Source organism: Lipophrys pholis (genome assembly GCF_963383615.2).
Source record: "Lipophrys pholis genome assembly, chromosome: 12".
NCBI lineage: Eukaryota > Metazoa > Chordata > Actinopteri > Blenniiformes > Blenniidae > Lipophrys > Lipophrys pholis.
Genome location: NC_137641.1, coordinates 28,724,302 through 28,741,803, shown reverse-complemented (window position 1 = coordinate 28,741,803; position 17,502 = coordinate 28,724,302). Strand labels below are relative to the sequence as shown.

Below are 17,502 nucleotides of genomic sequence, written 5' to 3'. Positions count from 1 at the left end.
ATCACACACATTGAACAAGACGGACTAATGGATCAACCAATGATCTATCATTACAATATTCAGTCACAGATTGCAGTAAAACAGCAGCTTCGGTAACGCAGCAGTACTTTTAATCCACACAAGAAATATACAATGGCATACTGTGCTATTGTTTAAGATAACTAGGATTTCAGGCAGAGGAAGATATGGAAACTTGTTGTTGTCATAACACAGCTACAAGTAAACTACAGCACCTGGATTCAATGCAGGTCAGAGGACACTATAAGCTACTTCATAATGACATATCTTGCAGATTCGATGTGGTGGATGATGAGGCTATATTGAGGGTAGTATGGCAGCTCTGAAAAATTCTGGTCGTTGAGCTCACAAGTGCACGGTGCATTTCTGATGATATGCGAGTTAAATGCAGAATATACAAGGATGGCGAAAAGATCAAATCAGGGATATATAAACAGTACATTGACTTTCTTGGGTGACAACTGTTAAAACATTTCTGATCCCTTTTGGTTAAATTACTGTATCACATAGGGGGCCGGTGGGGCGGCAAAGGCCTTGTTCTAGGACCCACAGGTCAGCAGTGGGATTTGAACCAACAGACCTCAGAGCCAAAGTCTGTTTAAATTCCCCATAGGTGTGAAAGTATGAGATTCTCTGTCTCCGTGTTTGCTCCATGATGGAGCGGTGACCTGTTCGGGGTGTACATTGACGTCACTCATAACTCATGACCTTGACTCAGCTCTACCACCCCATGGGAGACCTTGACAGACTGTGTAATACCACACAGGTTTGGCACACATGCAAGGGCTTGGTAAAAGAAACCAGCAGCAAAGCATTGTGGTTATCTTCATACTTCACAACGAGCTTCATCTTTTCAGAAGACGATTTCATCACCACAGAATTAACAGTGAGCAATTACATTAACTGTTCTTGTTCTAAATATTTCAGATGCAGTGTTAAAACTGAGTTGATTACATGCAGGGTGGTTTTTCGACCACAATACTCATGTAGGTCATTTAACTCTGAAGTCAGTGTTAGAAGAGGGTGGGACCATTAGGCTAGTGCATTGTGTGGTGGCATAAACATTTACAAGCTTTTGGCCTCGGTGCTTGCTCTGTTCAGCTATGAAGCCAACACAACTCCATCTCCCAAAGCGTTCTCTGTCCAGAGTTAACACCATCGTTCCTCGCCATCTTCGTTTCTTTTTCTACAGCTCTCTGTCTCTTCCCACCACCACCACCACCACCGCCGCCACTGCTGCTGCTGCTACTGCTGCTTGCAGTTTACCCACACATTTCCCCTTTTCTAGGTAAAGCGAATTGATTGCAAAGACCACATTGTTTGTCCACATTTGCACCTCACTGCAGATCTGTGATAACAGAACGTTATCCAATTTGCTTTTGGTAGTTTGGTTGCCAAATTAACTCGCACCCCTAGGCTAGCTATATTCGCAATTTTCCACGTCAATTACTCCACTCCACTGCTTTTAATGGCATGTGTAATTGCAAATAAGTTAAGAGGAATTTGGTATATTAGGCTGTATGTGTTGCAGGATCGCATCACGCAGCACTGGCTGTGGGCTGTGACTGATCTTGTCAATTAGTGTGAGCAAACAATTCTCACTCTGGCAGCATTAAGAGGAGTAGTAGTAGCTCCAGTAATAAAGGCCCAAATAAATGTATTTTTAATGTTTCAAATTGTAACCTTTCATTCTAACCTTTGTGTTTTCCATGTGAGCACATTGGGTTTTCAAAACAAGTGTCTAACAATGAGGGGGATGAGTTATCAATGGAAAAACTTACAGAGCAGTTCATTTCATGACTCATATTGGTCCCCTGGATCGTGCTCCGCTCTGCGGATGACTTAAGCCACAACTAAACGGGTCCTATTAGGTAACAAGTCTATTTTTTCTTTTGTTTTAAATGAATAACTTGTAATTTCTGAAATGTAAAAAGAATTGAATTGCTAACAACTGCCCAGTCTGTGCTATAATAACCGAAACCAAACCATGGTGGATTACTTCAGGAACTATACAACAAGTAGGAAATAAAAATTGAATTCTGTTCACAAAATTCCAACTTTTACACTTGATTTAATCAGTATTCCAAATTAAAGTGCCTTAGTGATAGTAGTGGTGGTAGTAGTAGTAGTAGTAGTAGTAGGATAGCCACAATGTGGGTCAACGTGCCGTAGTGGGCACTGGACCAGCTGAAGGAACCAGATAATGGGAGCATTTGGCACAGCAGCTCATTGGGGGGTGTGTACTAAAAGCTATGGCGCTCACCCCGAGGCTGCGCTGACTCGACTGTCCTACACACAACAGTTACACACAAACTAACAATACACGGATTATTCACACAAGAATCCGCATCCACAGACAGACACAAATGAGCAAACAAAGAGTCTCTCTAAACTATTCAACCACAAGCAAAAGGTTGTGGAGGGGATGCCTCAGGGCCTGGTTTTCAAACATCATCGACAACAAACAAAACATAATATATGGCACATAAGCTGGAAGCTTTTGATGCCCCAGTTGTAAAAAATAAAAAAATAATACTTCCCAACCACACTTGGGTACAATGACAACGGGGTTGAGTAAACAACAAAGTGAGGTACAAAAGGTCCAGAGGCGAGCTTGAACCACAAAATGAAACCCAAAGACGATAAATCAAAGTTGAAAGCCTGAATGTGTGTCACTGCTGAAAAAGGGAAAATCTCCTACATCTTCCAAAGCAGTAATGTAGTATTACCAGTCAGTTAGATGAGAGTTGATCAGTACAGGGCAAAGCCCAATGAAGTAATTTGTTATTCAAGTCACAGAATTAGTATGAAACATGCAACCGTGAGAAATATATCATGGTTGCAATTCTTTCATATGATCATTCTTTTGGTTTTGGTTGATTTCCCAATAAAGTTAAGCGATTCAGAGAACTCCAACAGTTTTAAGTCAAACTGTTCCAACAAAAACACAAATTATTAGCTAATGCCAGCTTTAGTAATGGTCTTCTTTGTGTTATGTATTATTAAACATCCAACGCTTGAGTTTTCACGCAATCGTTGACCAGAAAAGGTTATAAAAACATGTTTTTTCCCCTGGTACAGATCTAAATGACTCATTTCGAATACACAGCTAATCATCGGAATATTTCCAAGTTACGATACATAGTTATCTTAGATTGTTGTGATGAGAGTAGAAACGTCTCATTACGATTCAGAGAATAAGTTAAAAAAAACAAAACAAAAAAACTTAAATCAAATTGCCACATTTGTTATGACATCGGGTTTTGTTGATTAATGATATGACCTTACACGTTTTAGCTAAAAGTAGCACTAAATATGATAAAATATGGATAATATAATGTTTTCCATTCTAAGTATTTTTTTTCCAGTGCTGCATGAACAGAAAGATTCTCCACTGCATGAGGACCTTTTTTTTTTTTTTTAGCACATTCTCACAAGTGTTCAAGGATAATTCAGAGTGTTGGTCGCCTGTGCTTTTGGCAAATTTGAAGCAATGCTCAAGGACAGTTCAGATTATCGGTCAACTGCGTTTTAGAGAAGCTTGCAGCCCGGTTTACAATGAATGCAATTGTGATTGTACAATAAAAATAGACAGTACTTCAAAACGTTATTGGAGGTATTTCTTTATGTCTATAAACAAATTGAGAAACTGATTATTCACAACTTAACCTAGTGCTACGAAAGCTGAAATGGTCGTACTTTTCCTGGTGCTTATCGATGATCAGAAATATAATTGTGAAAATGTCTTGTAGTATCAAAAAAGGGATATTTTTGGATCACATCAATAGGCGTGAAGAATGACAAGTCAAGAGTGCTATATATTTATAAAATTCCACTGGAGGGCATGGCAAGCTTATATGATGTAAAGTGTTGCAAGCGGGAAATCACACGGCACACACCATCCTGGGTACCCCTCCTGTTCCTTCCCCACTGACGCCGAAGTCACTGGTATGATTTCCTGTCCCATGTCTCCCTTGCGGAGGGCCGCTCCCCGTTCATAGTTCAGACTAAACCCAACTTCTGCAGCACCCATATGAAACAACTCACCTCCCTGAATCCTGCCTGCGCAGAGACACACACGAGACAAAGAAGCACAATGCGCCACACAACATAGACACAATCAAAGTACTCTGATCCTTCAGATGACCTCCGGGATGCAGCGTCTTACTGCATTTTTTTATTATTTTTTTTGCATGCCATTTAAAGCTGGCTTCCTGAACTGAATCTTTGTGCAGAAAGAGAGCAGACTGACAGGCAGGCGGCAGGTTCACCTTGGGTAACGCCAATAGACTCAAGAACCACAAAGTGCTATAAATACCCGGCTTGTCAGTATCTCTAACATCAAGCAGCACCAGAACGGAGTCGCTGCGACAGTTAAAAAAGAAAAAAGAAAAAAAAAAAAGCCCCTGTGATCTGCTGAGATGAATTCAGAATTCTCACTGAGCGGCAGCTGTTTGGCAAGAGAGCAGGAAGCAAACAGGCACTATAAAGCACTTGAGATAGGAGACAGATCCTACACACAGACAAACAGCCACAAGAGAACCAATCACTTCACTGCTGAGTACAAGCCAGAGACAGATACAGCGAGACAGAGGAGCACAGGCAACAGTAAATGGCCTCAAGCAGTGAGGAGTGGTACCACTCTCCACGTGTAAGAGTGCCCCACAAAACCCATCTTGTCTTGGTGGCGGGCGACTTGTCAATCCTCTTGACACTGCACAAGCACATTATTGGGCGAGACTGACAGACAGATGGCACATATTTCATGGCATCTCGCAGCTGAAATGCACACCGGCAAACCAAACTCAAAAGGAATGTTGTCATTTTCACAGCTGGTTGAAAATAGACTTTGATAACAGACGTGTCCATCATGCAGCAGAGACTCACCCTCACACCAGGCCACTTATAATTAGGCGGTGACTGTTTCAACCATGTCAGAGATTAATAATCAGTCGCCCACTGCAGTAACACAAAGTCAACTTGAACCGACCTGTTCTTGTTTTTAAATAGACATTCATCCATGCACACACAAAAGTACAATGACCATGTTCTGACTTGAGCACTTTCTCTGTTATTTATTTCCCAATAAATAAACCCAAACGCTTTTCATTTAAGCAATTAAAGATTTAAATGCAGCAGCTAAATGTAATTCCAATTATAGGATTCTAACTTTATGATCTGAATTTTCTCCATCAAAGTGTCCAACTATTACTGCATTTAGAGCACTATATTTATAGTAGCCATGGAAAAATGGTGATCTATCACTTCTGAGCAGAGCACGTTGTGGCGTCTAAAGTTTTTTTGTTTTTGTTTTTTTGAAGCATTCACATAAAACAGCTGTGAGATTTTAATTTTCTTCTGTGGAATGACATCTCTCCACATGAAACAGCGTGTCGGAGCGACGCATAAAAAAAATCCTGGAGAAACTAGATTTGGGACGTTAAATGAAAGTGGGAGGACAACCGCAACAACTTTATGGTTCGGGATTAGCCGAAAAAACAGTCTTTAAAATGAGAATTAATCAAACTATTAAAACCTCCAATATAACAGATGCGTGTGTATTGTCGTAACGTAACATAGATAAACACAACTATACATGCGTTGATTAAAAGGTGCTGGTGATTTTTTTCTCGTGGGTTTTCTGGATTGTTACAGAAAAAAAGAAATTGAGTGAAGAACAACCATTTAAACTTGTTAGAATAGTTGTTAACAAGGTAATCTTCACAACTAAAGAAGCCACATTCACATCAGTTCGCCTCAAGCACATGTTGTAGGACTGTGGGAGGAAACCGAAAGAAAGAAAAAAATGCATGCATAACATGCAAACTCTAGACAGAAATGGCTCCAGAATCCAATCTTGTGGTGAGACCCAGAGTGCTAACCACTAGCACCAGCAGTACAGCCCCCTCATACAGAAATTGAGAGTGAAACTTTACTGGTGAGGTGAAGTCCCGAACAATCTCTGAGGTGCCATTTAGCAAGTAGTGTGCAGAAGAAACTTTGACTCAAACAAGAACATTTACTGAACTTGTGTCACTCGCAGATTGAATTTCAGACAGTAAATCAAAAACTCCAAAATCCGAATTTTCGAGACAAGAGAAGCTAAAAGTGAAACAACACAAATGTGTTTCTGCATTTCAGGACTGCGCACATATTCATTGCTTAGCAGATGTCTGGTATCACCTCTGAATGCAGGCACAATGCAGTACACAGGAAGGAAAGAGCTGACGTTAAACAAGGCAATCAAACATGTTTGAATTACAGCAAAAATACTTTGGGGTTTCCCTTGAAAACACATCTGATGCTTGAAATCAGGGGCCATCAACCGATCTGCAACTTTAAGGTTACTAACGAAGAATGTAAATAAGGAAAGGTTTGTACTTTGTCAATATCAGCAAGAAATTTAAGAACTAAAGTTTGGCCTCATCCTGGCATACAGGCTTTTCCTTTAAAGGTATTAAGTCAAAAAGTGTAATAAAATGAGTGCTTTGAATGACAACTTTACTGATTAGAGTAAATAAAGTAAGGTGTGGTGTGGTGTATTTTACAACTGATGTGCTTTAAGTTTGATTGCTGGTTTAAAAGCATATTCACTCATTCTGGCTGCATGAATGAGAATATCCTTGAGGAAATGGGTCAGTGAAGACTGACACAATCAAACACAAAGTCTCCACTCAATCCAGAAGGCTACAGGCTCGAGGAATCACTGACGAAGTACACAAAATGTGTGTCTGCAATAAAGTATGTCAACTGTGGTTAGAGTAGGATACAAAAAAAACCAAAACATTAAAGCAAGGATTTGTGATTATTTATGCAAGCAAACATTCACACATGCACACACCCACATCTGCCTTGACAACAAGGGTGACTTGTCTGCAAGCGATGGCGACTTCTCGCTGCCCATTCCTGATTTAGACGGGCGTCGGAAACTGGCAGCCACTGCGGGACATCCCCTTCATTGTATGCCAACTCCCTGACCCGGCCATGCCACCCTGGGGGTCTCAATGATTTGATACACTCATCACCAGCACACAGCCACAAGCATAACTTGACATTAAAGTATTTCACTGCAGCTGAACATTTTTTATTTATTCTTTGTCATCCAGATACAAGTTTCAAATAATATTAGGGCCATTTAATCCTTGCATGCAAACATGTAACTCTGGATGCAACGACGCATGCAGCTTAAATGTGACTGTGTTAAAAGCCATGAAATATGCAGTATTTCTTTATTTAAATTCACACAGAAGCAGTCAAATGGATCACAGACAGATTAAGAGCCATTGATTGGCACACATTTGAAACATATCAACTGCAAAGTTTCTTATTCTTTCTCTCTGAGCTTGATAAAAGAAAATATGCATAGCAGTTTTATGCGAACAGATTGAGGCTTCAACTAGGTAAATCTGCTTCAAGGAAGAATGTGCAAGCATAAATAAATAATGTAGAAAGCCTAATTAGGTAACATAGCTGCATTTGAATACCTCGTTTATCTTCGGTTATTGGAAAGTGAAAACTTAAAATACAGTGAGGGGACTCAAAAAGCATCTGCAGTGACCAACCAAAGCTACTATCAGTGCATTTCCAGCTCATCTGCGGCTGAAAAAATAAGAACACCTCATCTGTACACCAGTTCAGTACATCTCTCCGAAACACATTACTCATTTTATCCATGTCTACTGTGGGTCATCACAGCCACAGAGACCGGGGAGGTCAGCGCAGACAGACTAGATACATGCACACACACATACACAAACACCGACTCTTACTGCCTGTTGGGTTGAAATGCACAGATTTATTAGGCCCAGCACACCACAGACTGTGTGTTTTGAAAACAGGGTATTATAGCGCCCGGCGCTGTGTAATTACACAATGATGGACTCAACTACCTTAATTATGGAGCCTCTCTATGTGCTACAGGCTCACCAGGGTGGATCTGTTCACACAGCTTAACGGGAAAAGCACAAGCTCATAACACATTAATAAATCAAGCTGTGTTAACCAAACATGTGGGTCAACAAACACACTAAACTGCCATGGTGAAGCAAGGCAGGTGGCTTGGATTTAGGGTGCAACGATTATAGTGTGCAACCAATACCAACAGGTTTAAGACCACAGAATGTAGGTACACTAAAGTCTCCTCACCTCATGAGGCAGGATTAGAGTGGCTATATATTCTGTTTGGTCTACAAGTTTTGGTTTCAATCAGGCAAAAGGAGCAGCCGGTGATGGAAGGCTGTGGCTCTGTAGAGCAGCCTCCTCGGGCTGGGTCCACCCAAAAGGCAGCAGCAGAGCAAATGAGCACCTTCTATAAAGCCACACGACACAAAAAGCACAGTGAGGAATGTCCCCTGCATTTTATTCTGCCAGCAAGCCTATTTTACATGAGAGCTCCAAAACTGGCAACAGCAGCCTTAAACAAAGAAGCGTGCATCGCCCTAAAGAACAATGAAAATATGCATTCACCCAACACTCCCCCCCAAAAAAGTGTTGAATAAATGCATTCCAAGAAACTTCCGTAAGCAGTTACTCCAGAAACTGTGCAAGTGAAACAAGACTATGTGTTACAAAGGAATTTTTTTAGTGGTCTTCATTTCAATTTCAATCTATTCGGGTTTACTGAAGCAAAAGTAGCGAATAACAAAAGTATAAAAAGTCTCATCGATGTTATTCTCCTTGTTGATGCAACAAAAAGACACCAGCTTCAATAAGAAAGTATGAACTGCAACATTGATCTCACTGTCGATTAAAACAAAAAACACAGACATAGTGTGTGTATATATTTAGATGTGTTTACCTGTGTCCTCATCTAGATCCCCCTGTAGAGAGGAGTCCGTGTCCTCCGAGGAGGCCTGGCTCCTCCAGCTTATATTCCCCATCCACGAACAATTAGTTCTCACAGCGTCTAATCCAGGTGATTGTGATGGTTGCACTCTTTGTACACGGTGCGTTTTAGTCAGGCTGCCATTTTTACAGCAATCACTCAAAAGCACTGCTGAGCGTTAGTCATAAACTATCCGGTCCTCATGACCGTTCTCACTTGACTCAGTCACGTTAAGACACCACTTTAAAGGAAAGATCCACAAATAGCCCTGACAGAAGTCAAGAGGAATTTAAAAAGCAGTGTTCCTTTTTCCAAATTAGGGTGATTTGTTTATTTTAAAATGCTCTTGTAAGAGGGCGAGAATCACATACTCCCGGGCAGGGCCAGCTCGGTGAAACCCGCTGACATCAGTGATCCTGGAGAGGCTCCAATCCACAGGTAACTAGAGCGAGCGTGTACTCAACATTCATCAGAGAGAGAGAGCGGGCCACCTGCAGGAATAAATGACCTGCTCTGTGGCATGTAGGCCAACACACAGCAGTGGAATCCAGCGAAGCATCGTCTCAGAATCCTTTCAGACGAACAAAGTCTCGGACGCACGGATGAAAGTAGAGAAAAGAGTGTGCGCCACAAATGCAAGTCGTATTGAATTACATACGAGATCTCTGAAAATAATCTTAACTCCCGGCTTTAGCTCCGCGGAAGATGTTGTTGAAGATGCTGAGAGCAGAGCGGCCTTGAAAACATTCATATTACAAAGGCCCGATGGCCCTCCGAGACACTGTTTTCCACTTCTCATCGATCGCTTCCGTCCAATCATTACCCATCGTGTAATCCATCCAATTGTCTACCTGACTCGCTGTACGTGCAGAGACTGTTCCTCTCAGTTCTCCACCCTGTTTCTTTCTCCCTCTGAACTCCTTTCCCTCCTTCTTTTTCGCTTTCCCATGCATGGCTTTCACACACACACGAAAAATCTAATTACAACACAGCTAAACCTATACGGGAACAGCAAGCCTCTCATTCTGTGGTAGAGGGAGGGTGAAATGCTTGCTGCCATGAAACCTCAAAATTGCAGCATGTCAAACCAAGTCTCATAGCTTGCCCTGTGCAACAGTGGGATCACTCATCAGCAATGTGGGTAGACCCAATTGTCTAGGGAACCCTTTTGTAATCGGGACTACTTTAGCTCTTCCTCGGTGACTAAAGCGTGGGGCTCGCTATTTCTGTGCATCTCACAGGGAGATATTTTGGTCTGAAGCTATGCAGCAACCACTCATCCAACACAAAGCCATCAAACTGACTTACACTTGGGCGTTAATTCTTGGAATGCTTGAGAGTAAACACTTTGCATTACAGCTAAACCCTTTGCAAAGGCAAACACACGGACGCACACTGCCACACTGTGCAAACGGGTTGGGAGCCGAGCGTCTAAAATAAGGAAGTGATGGATCAGTTCCGCTGTGGCTGGCTACTATCATCAACTGTCCAGTCAGAGGAGAGTCCACATGCTAATTATAAAACACTGTGCTACTCCCACGCCGTTGTTGCCACACAGGCGAGTCTGTTGTGTCGCAATTCCTGTCTGCAAGGGGAACACAGGAAAAGATCCTTTTTGCAACTATATACACTACTAAAAATATGAAAGTAAAAATATACATGCAAAAGTGTCAATTAGAGTCTGATTCCTAAAGTTTCTGGGTTCCATGATAGTTTACATGAGAAAATCACAATGAAACCAAAATGACATCTATTTTTGCATTAAATGTTTAAGAGTCTCTTGTTTTTGAAATGCAACGCAATGGCTAAAAGATAGTCATCAATGGTTTAGAAAGAGTGCACCGGAGTGACAACCTAATGATGCTACTTCCTTTTCTTTCCACTGAATAGAAATTGTGTTGACTCAAAAAATTTGTCTCAAATGAATCATAAAGAGCTGTGACGAGTTTTATAGGCAACTTTTTTTTTTTTAACCATCGGTTCATTTAGCAAGGTTAACTTAATATGTACTTTACTCAAATATTTTTAAAGAAATTTGCCTTTCATTTGATTATACACGTCACAACCTATAGCCAGTACAAAAAATGTCAAACATTGCAATCCGGCGTACAAAATGCAGGGTACACCCAAGACATACAGCCACATGCAAACTTATTTGTATGTTCTTGGACTGTGGCGTTCTGGAGAAAATCCAAGGCAAAACAGGTAAACTCTAAACAAAAAGGCCCTAAAATCCACAACTGAACTTTGGATTTTTTTGCTGACTACATCTCAAGTTGGCCCTGTAGAAAGTTTACCAAAGTTATATAAAGTGCTGAAATTCAAAAGGTTCTCAGCTTCTGAACCAAGTGTGTTAAAAAAAAAACTCTGAAAGAATAAAATGAGGTTTATGGGCGACACTATAAAACTTGGAAGCCATTTTCAAGTTTTCAGTGGCTTGGACTGCCGTGTGTAAATGGAAACCCAAGACACGACAAAACTTTTAGGTTTTCACTTGAAAACGTTGTCGTATAAACATATAAGACATTTTGTGCTGTAAAAATGTTTTTGTGTAAAAGCAAGCATTCCCATATTTCTATGCAAGAAATGTATTCCAGTCATCCTAGGCTCATGTTTTGCACTACTAACAAAACAGAACTTCTGACTTCAATTCTTCAACTCAAATTGAAGAGAGACACCCAAAGAGTTATTAACGAGCTACACGCCAACACAGAAAGAGTAAACTAGATACTCATTATGGGCGGACTCCAAAACATCCCCAGGTTTGAATCCTTTTCATTTTACAGCCCCCTGACAGCCTTGTTTGTCAGAGTCCGTACAAACAAAAACAACACAGTACACCATGTGCGAAGTGGCAAATAAAAACACACTCCCAAAACCTTCTGCAGTCTTCTCCACCCAATTCATTTTCTCTGAGGAGAACACAAAGACGCAAGTCGGGCTGCCGGCTGCTGACAGCTTTTGGGAAACACCAGCAGACAGTGGATCTGTTTATGGAGAACAGTTCGGGCTGCCTGAGTGATGAAGTCATGTGGGTGCGTATGCAGAGAAGGGGGTTCAGTGTTGAAAGAGGAACAATAACGCGCCCGCTCTGTTCCCTAGAAGGCGACATCCTCACTGAACTCCAGACTGCAGGGTGAGAAGTCGACTCCGGAGAGGTAACACTGAGCGCCTGACTCCCCAGAGAGCACAAGTCATTGACGGAGAGACGCTGCATCCATAGTGAGCAGTTCGGTAAAGACGCCAGCCATAAGTCTCCTGCTGGAGCTCGGTGTTGGTGTGTGCATTGATAGGCCTGCTCAGACTGTGTGCTATGGTAACCATTTGCATGCCACATTTATTCAGAATCTGGACACCAGTTAATCAGCCTCGGCCCATGACTCTGCCTATGTGCCATCCTTTTATAAGCACCAGCGTATCAGTCTTTGTGCTCCTTTTTCAGAGGCTCCACGTACCACAGACCACTTTTAACACCATTTCTATACGTTCTTCCACACTTTCACTCTCTGGGGAGACAGGGCTTACTACACTGAAGCTGCTTTAACAGTTTTTCAGTGTTGCCACAAATCCCTGGCCCTGCCTCTGCCCGTTTCCATTATACTGCCTGCCAGTGTTGCGTGTCCTCTGGGTCTAATTTGGGATCGATGGGTACATGACAACAGACCAACAAGTGACCCAGTAAACACCACGGGAAGCCTGGGGAATCAGGTCCACCCCAGAGGATGGATACATGGGAGAGCTGATGGGTGAGATCATGTTGAACCACAGTGAGGCAGAAATTAATACACCACTTCCTAGTTTAATTACTTGTTGGGATGAAATCAGTTTGTGATCATGTGATGGTCCAGTGTATCCTTCTTTTGCTGATTATTAGGGATTGGCTCTGTGTGGATTAACTAGTAAAGAACATAGATGGATTTCTTTTGCATGACCATGTAAATTAAATGCAAATCCTCAGAAGTACCCAGAAAGTCAAAAAGTTTTGCTTGAAAAAGAATATTCTTGAATTTGACCATTTTGACAACATGATGAAAAGTGGAGGAAGCTGCATTTGCAATAGAGCTAAACACAAGAACTAAATGCAGGAAAGTCATCTGATGTTAAAAACAACAAAGGTTTCACGATGTACAAGCTCTAAATGCGTGGTTTTACCACAACAGTAAGCAAACAACCCCCTTCATAGGTCTTGAAGGTCAGTATTGTTGTTAATTGCCTGGAGACACAGTGCAAAACGTGAGAATTCTCAATAATGAACTTTTTCCAACCATCTTCTATACCTCTTTATCATACCCAGGAAGGTTGGCGCTCATACCGGCTGACAATGGGCTAAAATGTGTTGTTCTAGCACGAGTGTGCAATTTGGAGCCACAGCCGCAGTTTTGCCTTAAAAGTAAACTTTGTATTTAATTTCATGTGAACATGCAGTTTTATTTCATCGTCTCTTTAGTTGTTTTTGTGGTTATAATGCGACAAAGCTAAATGTATCCTCTAGAGAAAAGTCTCCCTTCGGATCATAGCACAATGTACAGCTTTCCTGGATGGTTGACGTTAAGATTCCAGAAAATTAAAAAGAACTAGTTCATCCTCTAAAGTGTTTACATCAATTAGTCCTCACACCTAAAGCAGTTTTGCGTAGCCCTTTTTCTTTGTCCCTGGAGCTTTCAAAGGAGTCAGACGCATATCAGAAAGCTCCCTCTGAGAGAACTCTCCCCACCTCTTTCTGCTGCCGAAAGCTTCTATAATTTCTCACTTTAAATCACCTTGCTGATTGCACCGACAAGGTCTTTTACTTTGGTCTGTCTTGCCAAGTACAGAATAATTATATCTGAAGATGAGCAGACTTTTATGCACAAATATCTGTCTGTTGTGAGGAAGGTGCAGTTATGAAAATAATCCTTTTTTGGAGAGAACGATCACTCTTGGATGTCTGTTGGCCCCTGGAGTTTGTGCCAAAGTCAGAAACATATTACTTGAATACAAAGCTCCATCTGAGTGGAATTATCCCCCTCCTCTCTCTTTTCATATTTTAAAACAACTTCCTCAAACTTCTACATGGCACAGATATGATCTTTTACTTTGGTCTGTGCTGCCAACTTTGATTTGTTTTTTTTGCACGGCTGCTGGGGCTGGTAGTGTGGGTGGGAGTGGGTGAGCCGAGCTGTCTGTACTTGCGCCGTATTCAATGTCGAGTTGTTTTGTTTAGAAGTGCTGCTCCCTGTTTTTTTATGCAAATAAGACCCCCTCGAAAATTAGAAGGTCACCATTGTGATGGACTGGCGACATGTCATGGGTGTGCACTGCCTTTTGCTTTCAGGCTTTAAGATGAAATGAGCTCGAGGCCCCCGTGACACTAAGTGGATAAAGCTGGGACTGCAGATGGATTGATGGATTTAAAAGAGATATCCTTCAATGAACTCAAATTCACATAATGGCTTAGAGACCACTGAAGCAAAGTCATACTGAGGATAGACCAGCAGCTACATGGGGCTCTTTAGCCTCTTTGCATTGGTTTAGTGAACCTTTCACATAATTACATGTGAATAAACAGTTGCAGACAAATTTTTGAAAAGGAATTGTATCATTTAGATTGAGTTGACAAAGATAAAAATTGAATAGAAAATTAATCTTTCATATATTGTCAACTGAAATTCGAACCAAACCCAGGGGTGTCGGACAGATTTTAGCCCAGGGACCACACGCAGCCCAATTTCATCTCAAGTGAAATATAGTGCTGGTACAAAAACATCTACGAGAGCAACCAGGTAGCTACGTCTCAGTGTTGTGGCTGCCCCTGACCCAACTCATGCATCATCTATGCTGCTTTATCCAACTTCGGGTTGCGCTGCTGGAGCTGTTACACACTCACATTTATAAAGGATTAAGTTATCAATTAACCTCAAACTGAGCTTGAGAAAATGTGTCAGGCTAATTTTCAAAGTTCAATATGGTTTACAACTCTCGACAAACTTTGTTTGGTTGTGGGTGATTCAGGCGTTCAAGGTGGCAGACGACCCAGGCCAGAAAAACAGATTTGCGTTCAGGTCACAGGTCCATCCCAATGTATGGACAGAGCATCTTGCATGGCAGTCGCCTCCATTAAGCCCTGTCCATACAAGCCAAAACAAGCTTTTTTCTTTCTTAAAAAAAATCTCCATCCTAACGTAACTGTAAACACTCAACACTCAAAACAATGTAGTACACGGGCCTGGCAAGTAGCTCTGCCACTGAAATACACCAGAAACGGAGACCAAAACACAGAGAACACAAAAACGTAGGTGAAGACACAGAATATTCCAGCTTATCCTGGTATTTGAGACATCGTCTTATTAAACCCACTAGCAACCATTGTTGTTATTAAGTGACGTTGCAGAAAAGGTCGCAGGGTTATCGGGTCTAGAGGTGGGGCAATGACATGTTGTGTCCATCCACACCTCAAAGCTGAGGCAATATTTTAAAATTTCCCCACTCGGGAACCCGTTTTCAGGCTCCTCAAATGCTGCGCCGTGCAGACAATCGGCCCAAAAAACGATGGGGTTTCGTGAAACAGCATTCTTGTACGGACAGGCCATACATATGGGTGAATGAGAATAACAGTGTGAATCACTTTGGGGACCGCTCACGCAGTGGAAAAGCACCACATAAGTGAGATCCATCTACCATAAAGAAATGTTGGTGGTTGTTTACACATTCTTTATTTGTATCTGCATGAGTTCCACCTGCCAGTGGTGGGTGACATGACGTGGACGTGAACATTTCTTGCAGATAAAAACCTCTGGGTCGTGACCATAAGTAGTCATCTGTCTGCAAAGACACGAAAGGAATCGGAAACTTTTATGCCTGTGAAGCCTGAGTGGTGGATGACACTCCCTCCCAGCGTCGGTCCCTGTGTGAGCTGCTGCTGCTGCTGCTGCTGCTGGTGTGTGTCCATTTGCTGCAGGCAGCTCAGGAGGGACGAGGGCAGGAGAGAGAGAGAGAGAGAGAGAGAGACAGCTGGTGGAGCGGGATGCAAGTGTAGCTGGCGGGTATAAAGTTTCCTTTCCAAAATGCAGCTCTTCCCTCCTCCGCCACCTCCTCCACCAACACCACTTCGTTTCCTCTCGTGGTTTTGCTTGCGCTCTGCGGAGCTCTCTCTCTCTCTCACACACTGAACGAGCGGTGCTTGGCAGACACGAACGAGAAAGAGAAGAAAATCAAGGAATAAAAAAAGAACCCCCCACGTTGATATCAACATAAATAGACACAAGGCAGTGTTTTTTTTTTTTTTTGGGGCGTGTTACAACTCTAGTGCACTGTAACAACGCAGCTAGTGGCGTTAGCCGCTAACGTGTAGCTTCTACTAGCAACACTAAAAATAAAACAAAATAAAATCCTCAAATGTCGCAAAACGATAAACAAGGAAGCAAAATAGAAATAGGGAGAATATGTTTGTATTAAACTGAAAAGTTTTGCCCAGACAGTGCTTTCAAACACTGAACCAGAGTGGTGGAATACCGGCGGAGGCTACAGCACGTTTAAATGGCTCTCTCCCCCTGCAGCCGAGCTTCTCCCACCGTCTCGCTCCGCCGTCTGACTCGGGGGGGTGGGGGGGTGGGGGGAAGCCACGGTAATCATCCAGCCAACGGGTCGGTAAAAGCGGACCATCTCCGCCAGACACGAGGTCCGAACGGTTACAAGGGATGGAGCTAATGCCAGCTAGCTGACGGCTTCATCCGTGAGGCCCAATTTACAAATCACACTGAAACGGACCCGTCTGGCGGAGGGGGCTGACACACGGCACCACGGAACCCGCATTCGATCCATCCGCGTCCCGCGTGAGGAATACCGTTATCCCGCTGAAAACCAGAAGGTTTGGAAGCGGCGTGTCGGAGGAGTCTTATTATTATAATTTTTTTTAAACTTACCTTGCTTGCTCTCTATTTTTCTCGACATTTTCGTAGCCAGCAGCAGCGGCAGCAGCAGCAGCGGCAGCTGTGTGGATCCCACTCGCAGTTTCAACAAAACCGTCAAGCTACAGACGAGCCCTCCGCCGCGCGTCTCCACCGATTATTCCCTCATTCTCGATATGCTCTTTGTGTCCATGAGATGATTCCGCCGGGGTGAATATCATATATTCAAAGGCCACACACATTGGCACGGTCAAAACAAACAAACCAAAACTGTTTCAGTCCGTCTCCGGGTATTTTTCACTGGCGACACACACACACTCTCTCTCTCTCTCTCTAGCTCTCTCTCACTCACACACACACACACACACACACACACACACACACACACGCCTCACAACACTCACGTTAATGCCCCTGAACCCAGACTCGGGCACAGCAAGCCTGGTTCAGTGTGACAGCGACCCCTGGCGGCAGGAATTACGCAGATCGATCTGTCAACAAGGGGATGGGCGTGTTTCAATTTCAATTCAAAAGAGTTGTAAGAAACCAGACTGGAGGACTGTTTGCAGGGCTCGCAAGGAAAGGCAAGGCAAATGTATTTAAAGAGCACCATTCAAACGCAGGGCAATTCACAGTGCTTTACAAAGAAATACAGAAAAGCTTTACAAAGCAATTAAGAAAAAATATATCAATAAAAGAAATACACTAAAGCTTTAAAAGAAATACTTTAAAACAGATAATGAAGAATCTTAATCTTGATCTCCAGATCTGTGT

At 42.5% G+C, this 17,502-nt stretch overlaps 1 protein-coding gene across 4 annotated transcripts in view; it reads right to left on the bottom strand.

Annotated features, from left to right (window-relative positions):
- rapgef1b (Rap guanine nucleotide exchange factor (GEF) 1b) overlaps nucleotides 1–17,142 on the bottom strand; it is a gene marked incomplete at its 5' end in the record, with an annotated part of 56,259 nt that extends 39,117 nt beyond the window's left edge. For 2 of the 4 annotated variants that reach the window (XM_080476648.1, XM_080476650.1), the window contains one exon: nucleotides 8,816–8,897. In XM_080476648.1, the coding sequence (XP_080332774.1) occupies nucleotides 8,816–8,897 (82 nt within the window). Of the gene's footprint in view, nucleotides 1–8,815; nucleotides 8,898–16,743 lie in introns of those variants that run through there. The other 2 variants (XM_080476649.1, XM_080476651.1) reach the window with 2 other exon arrangements.
- Nucleotides 17,143–17,502: the final 360 nt, after the last annotated feature.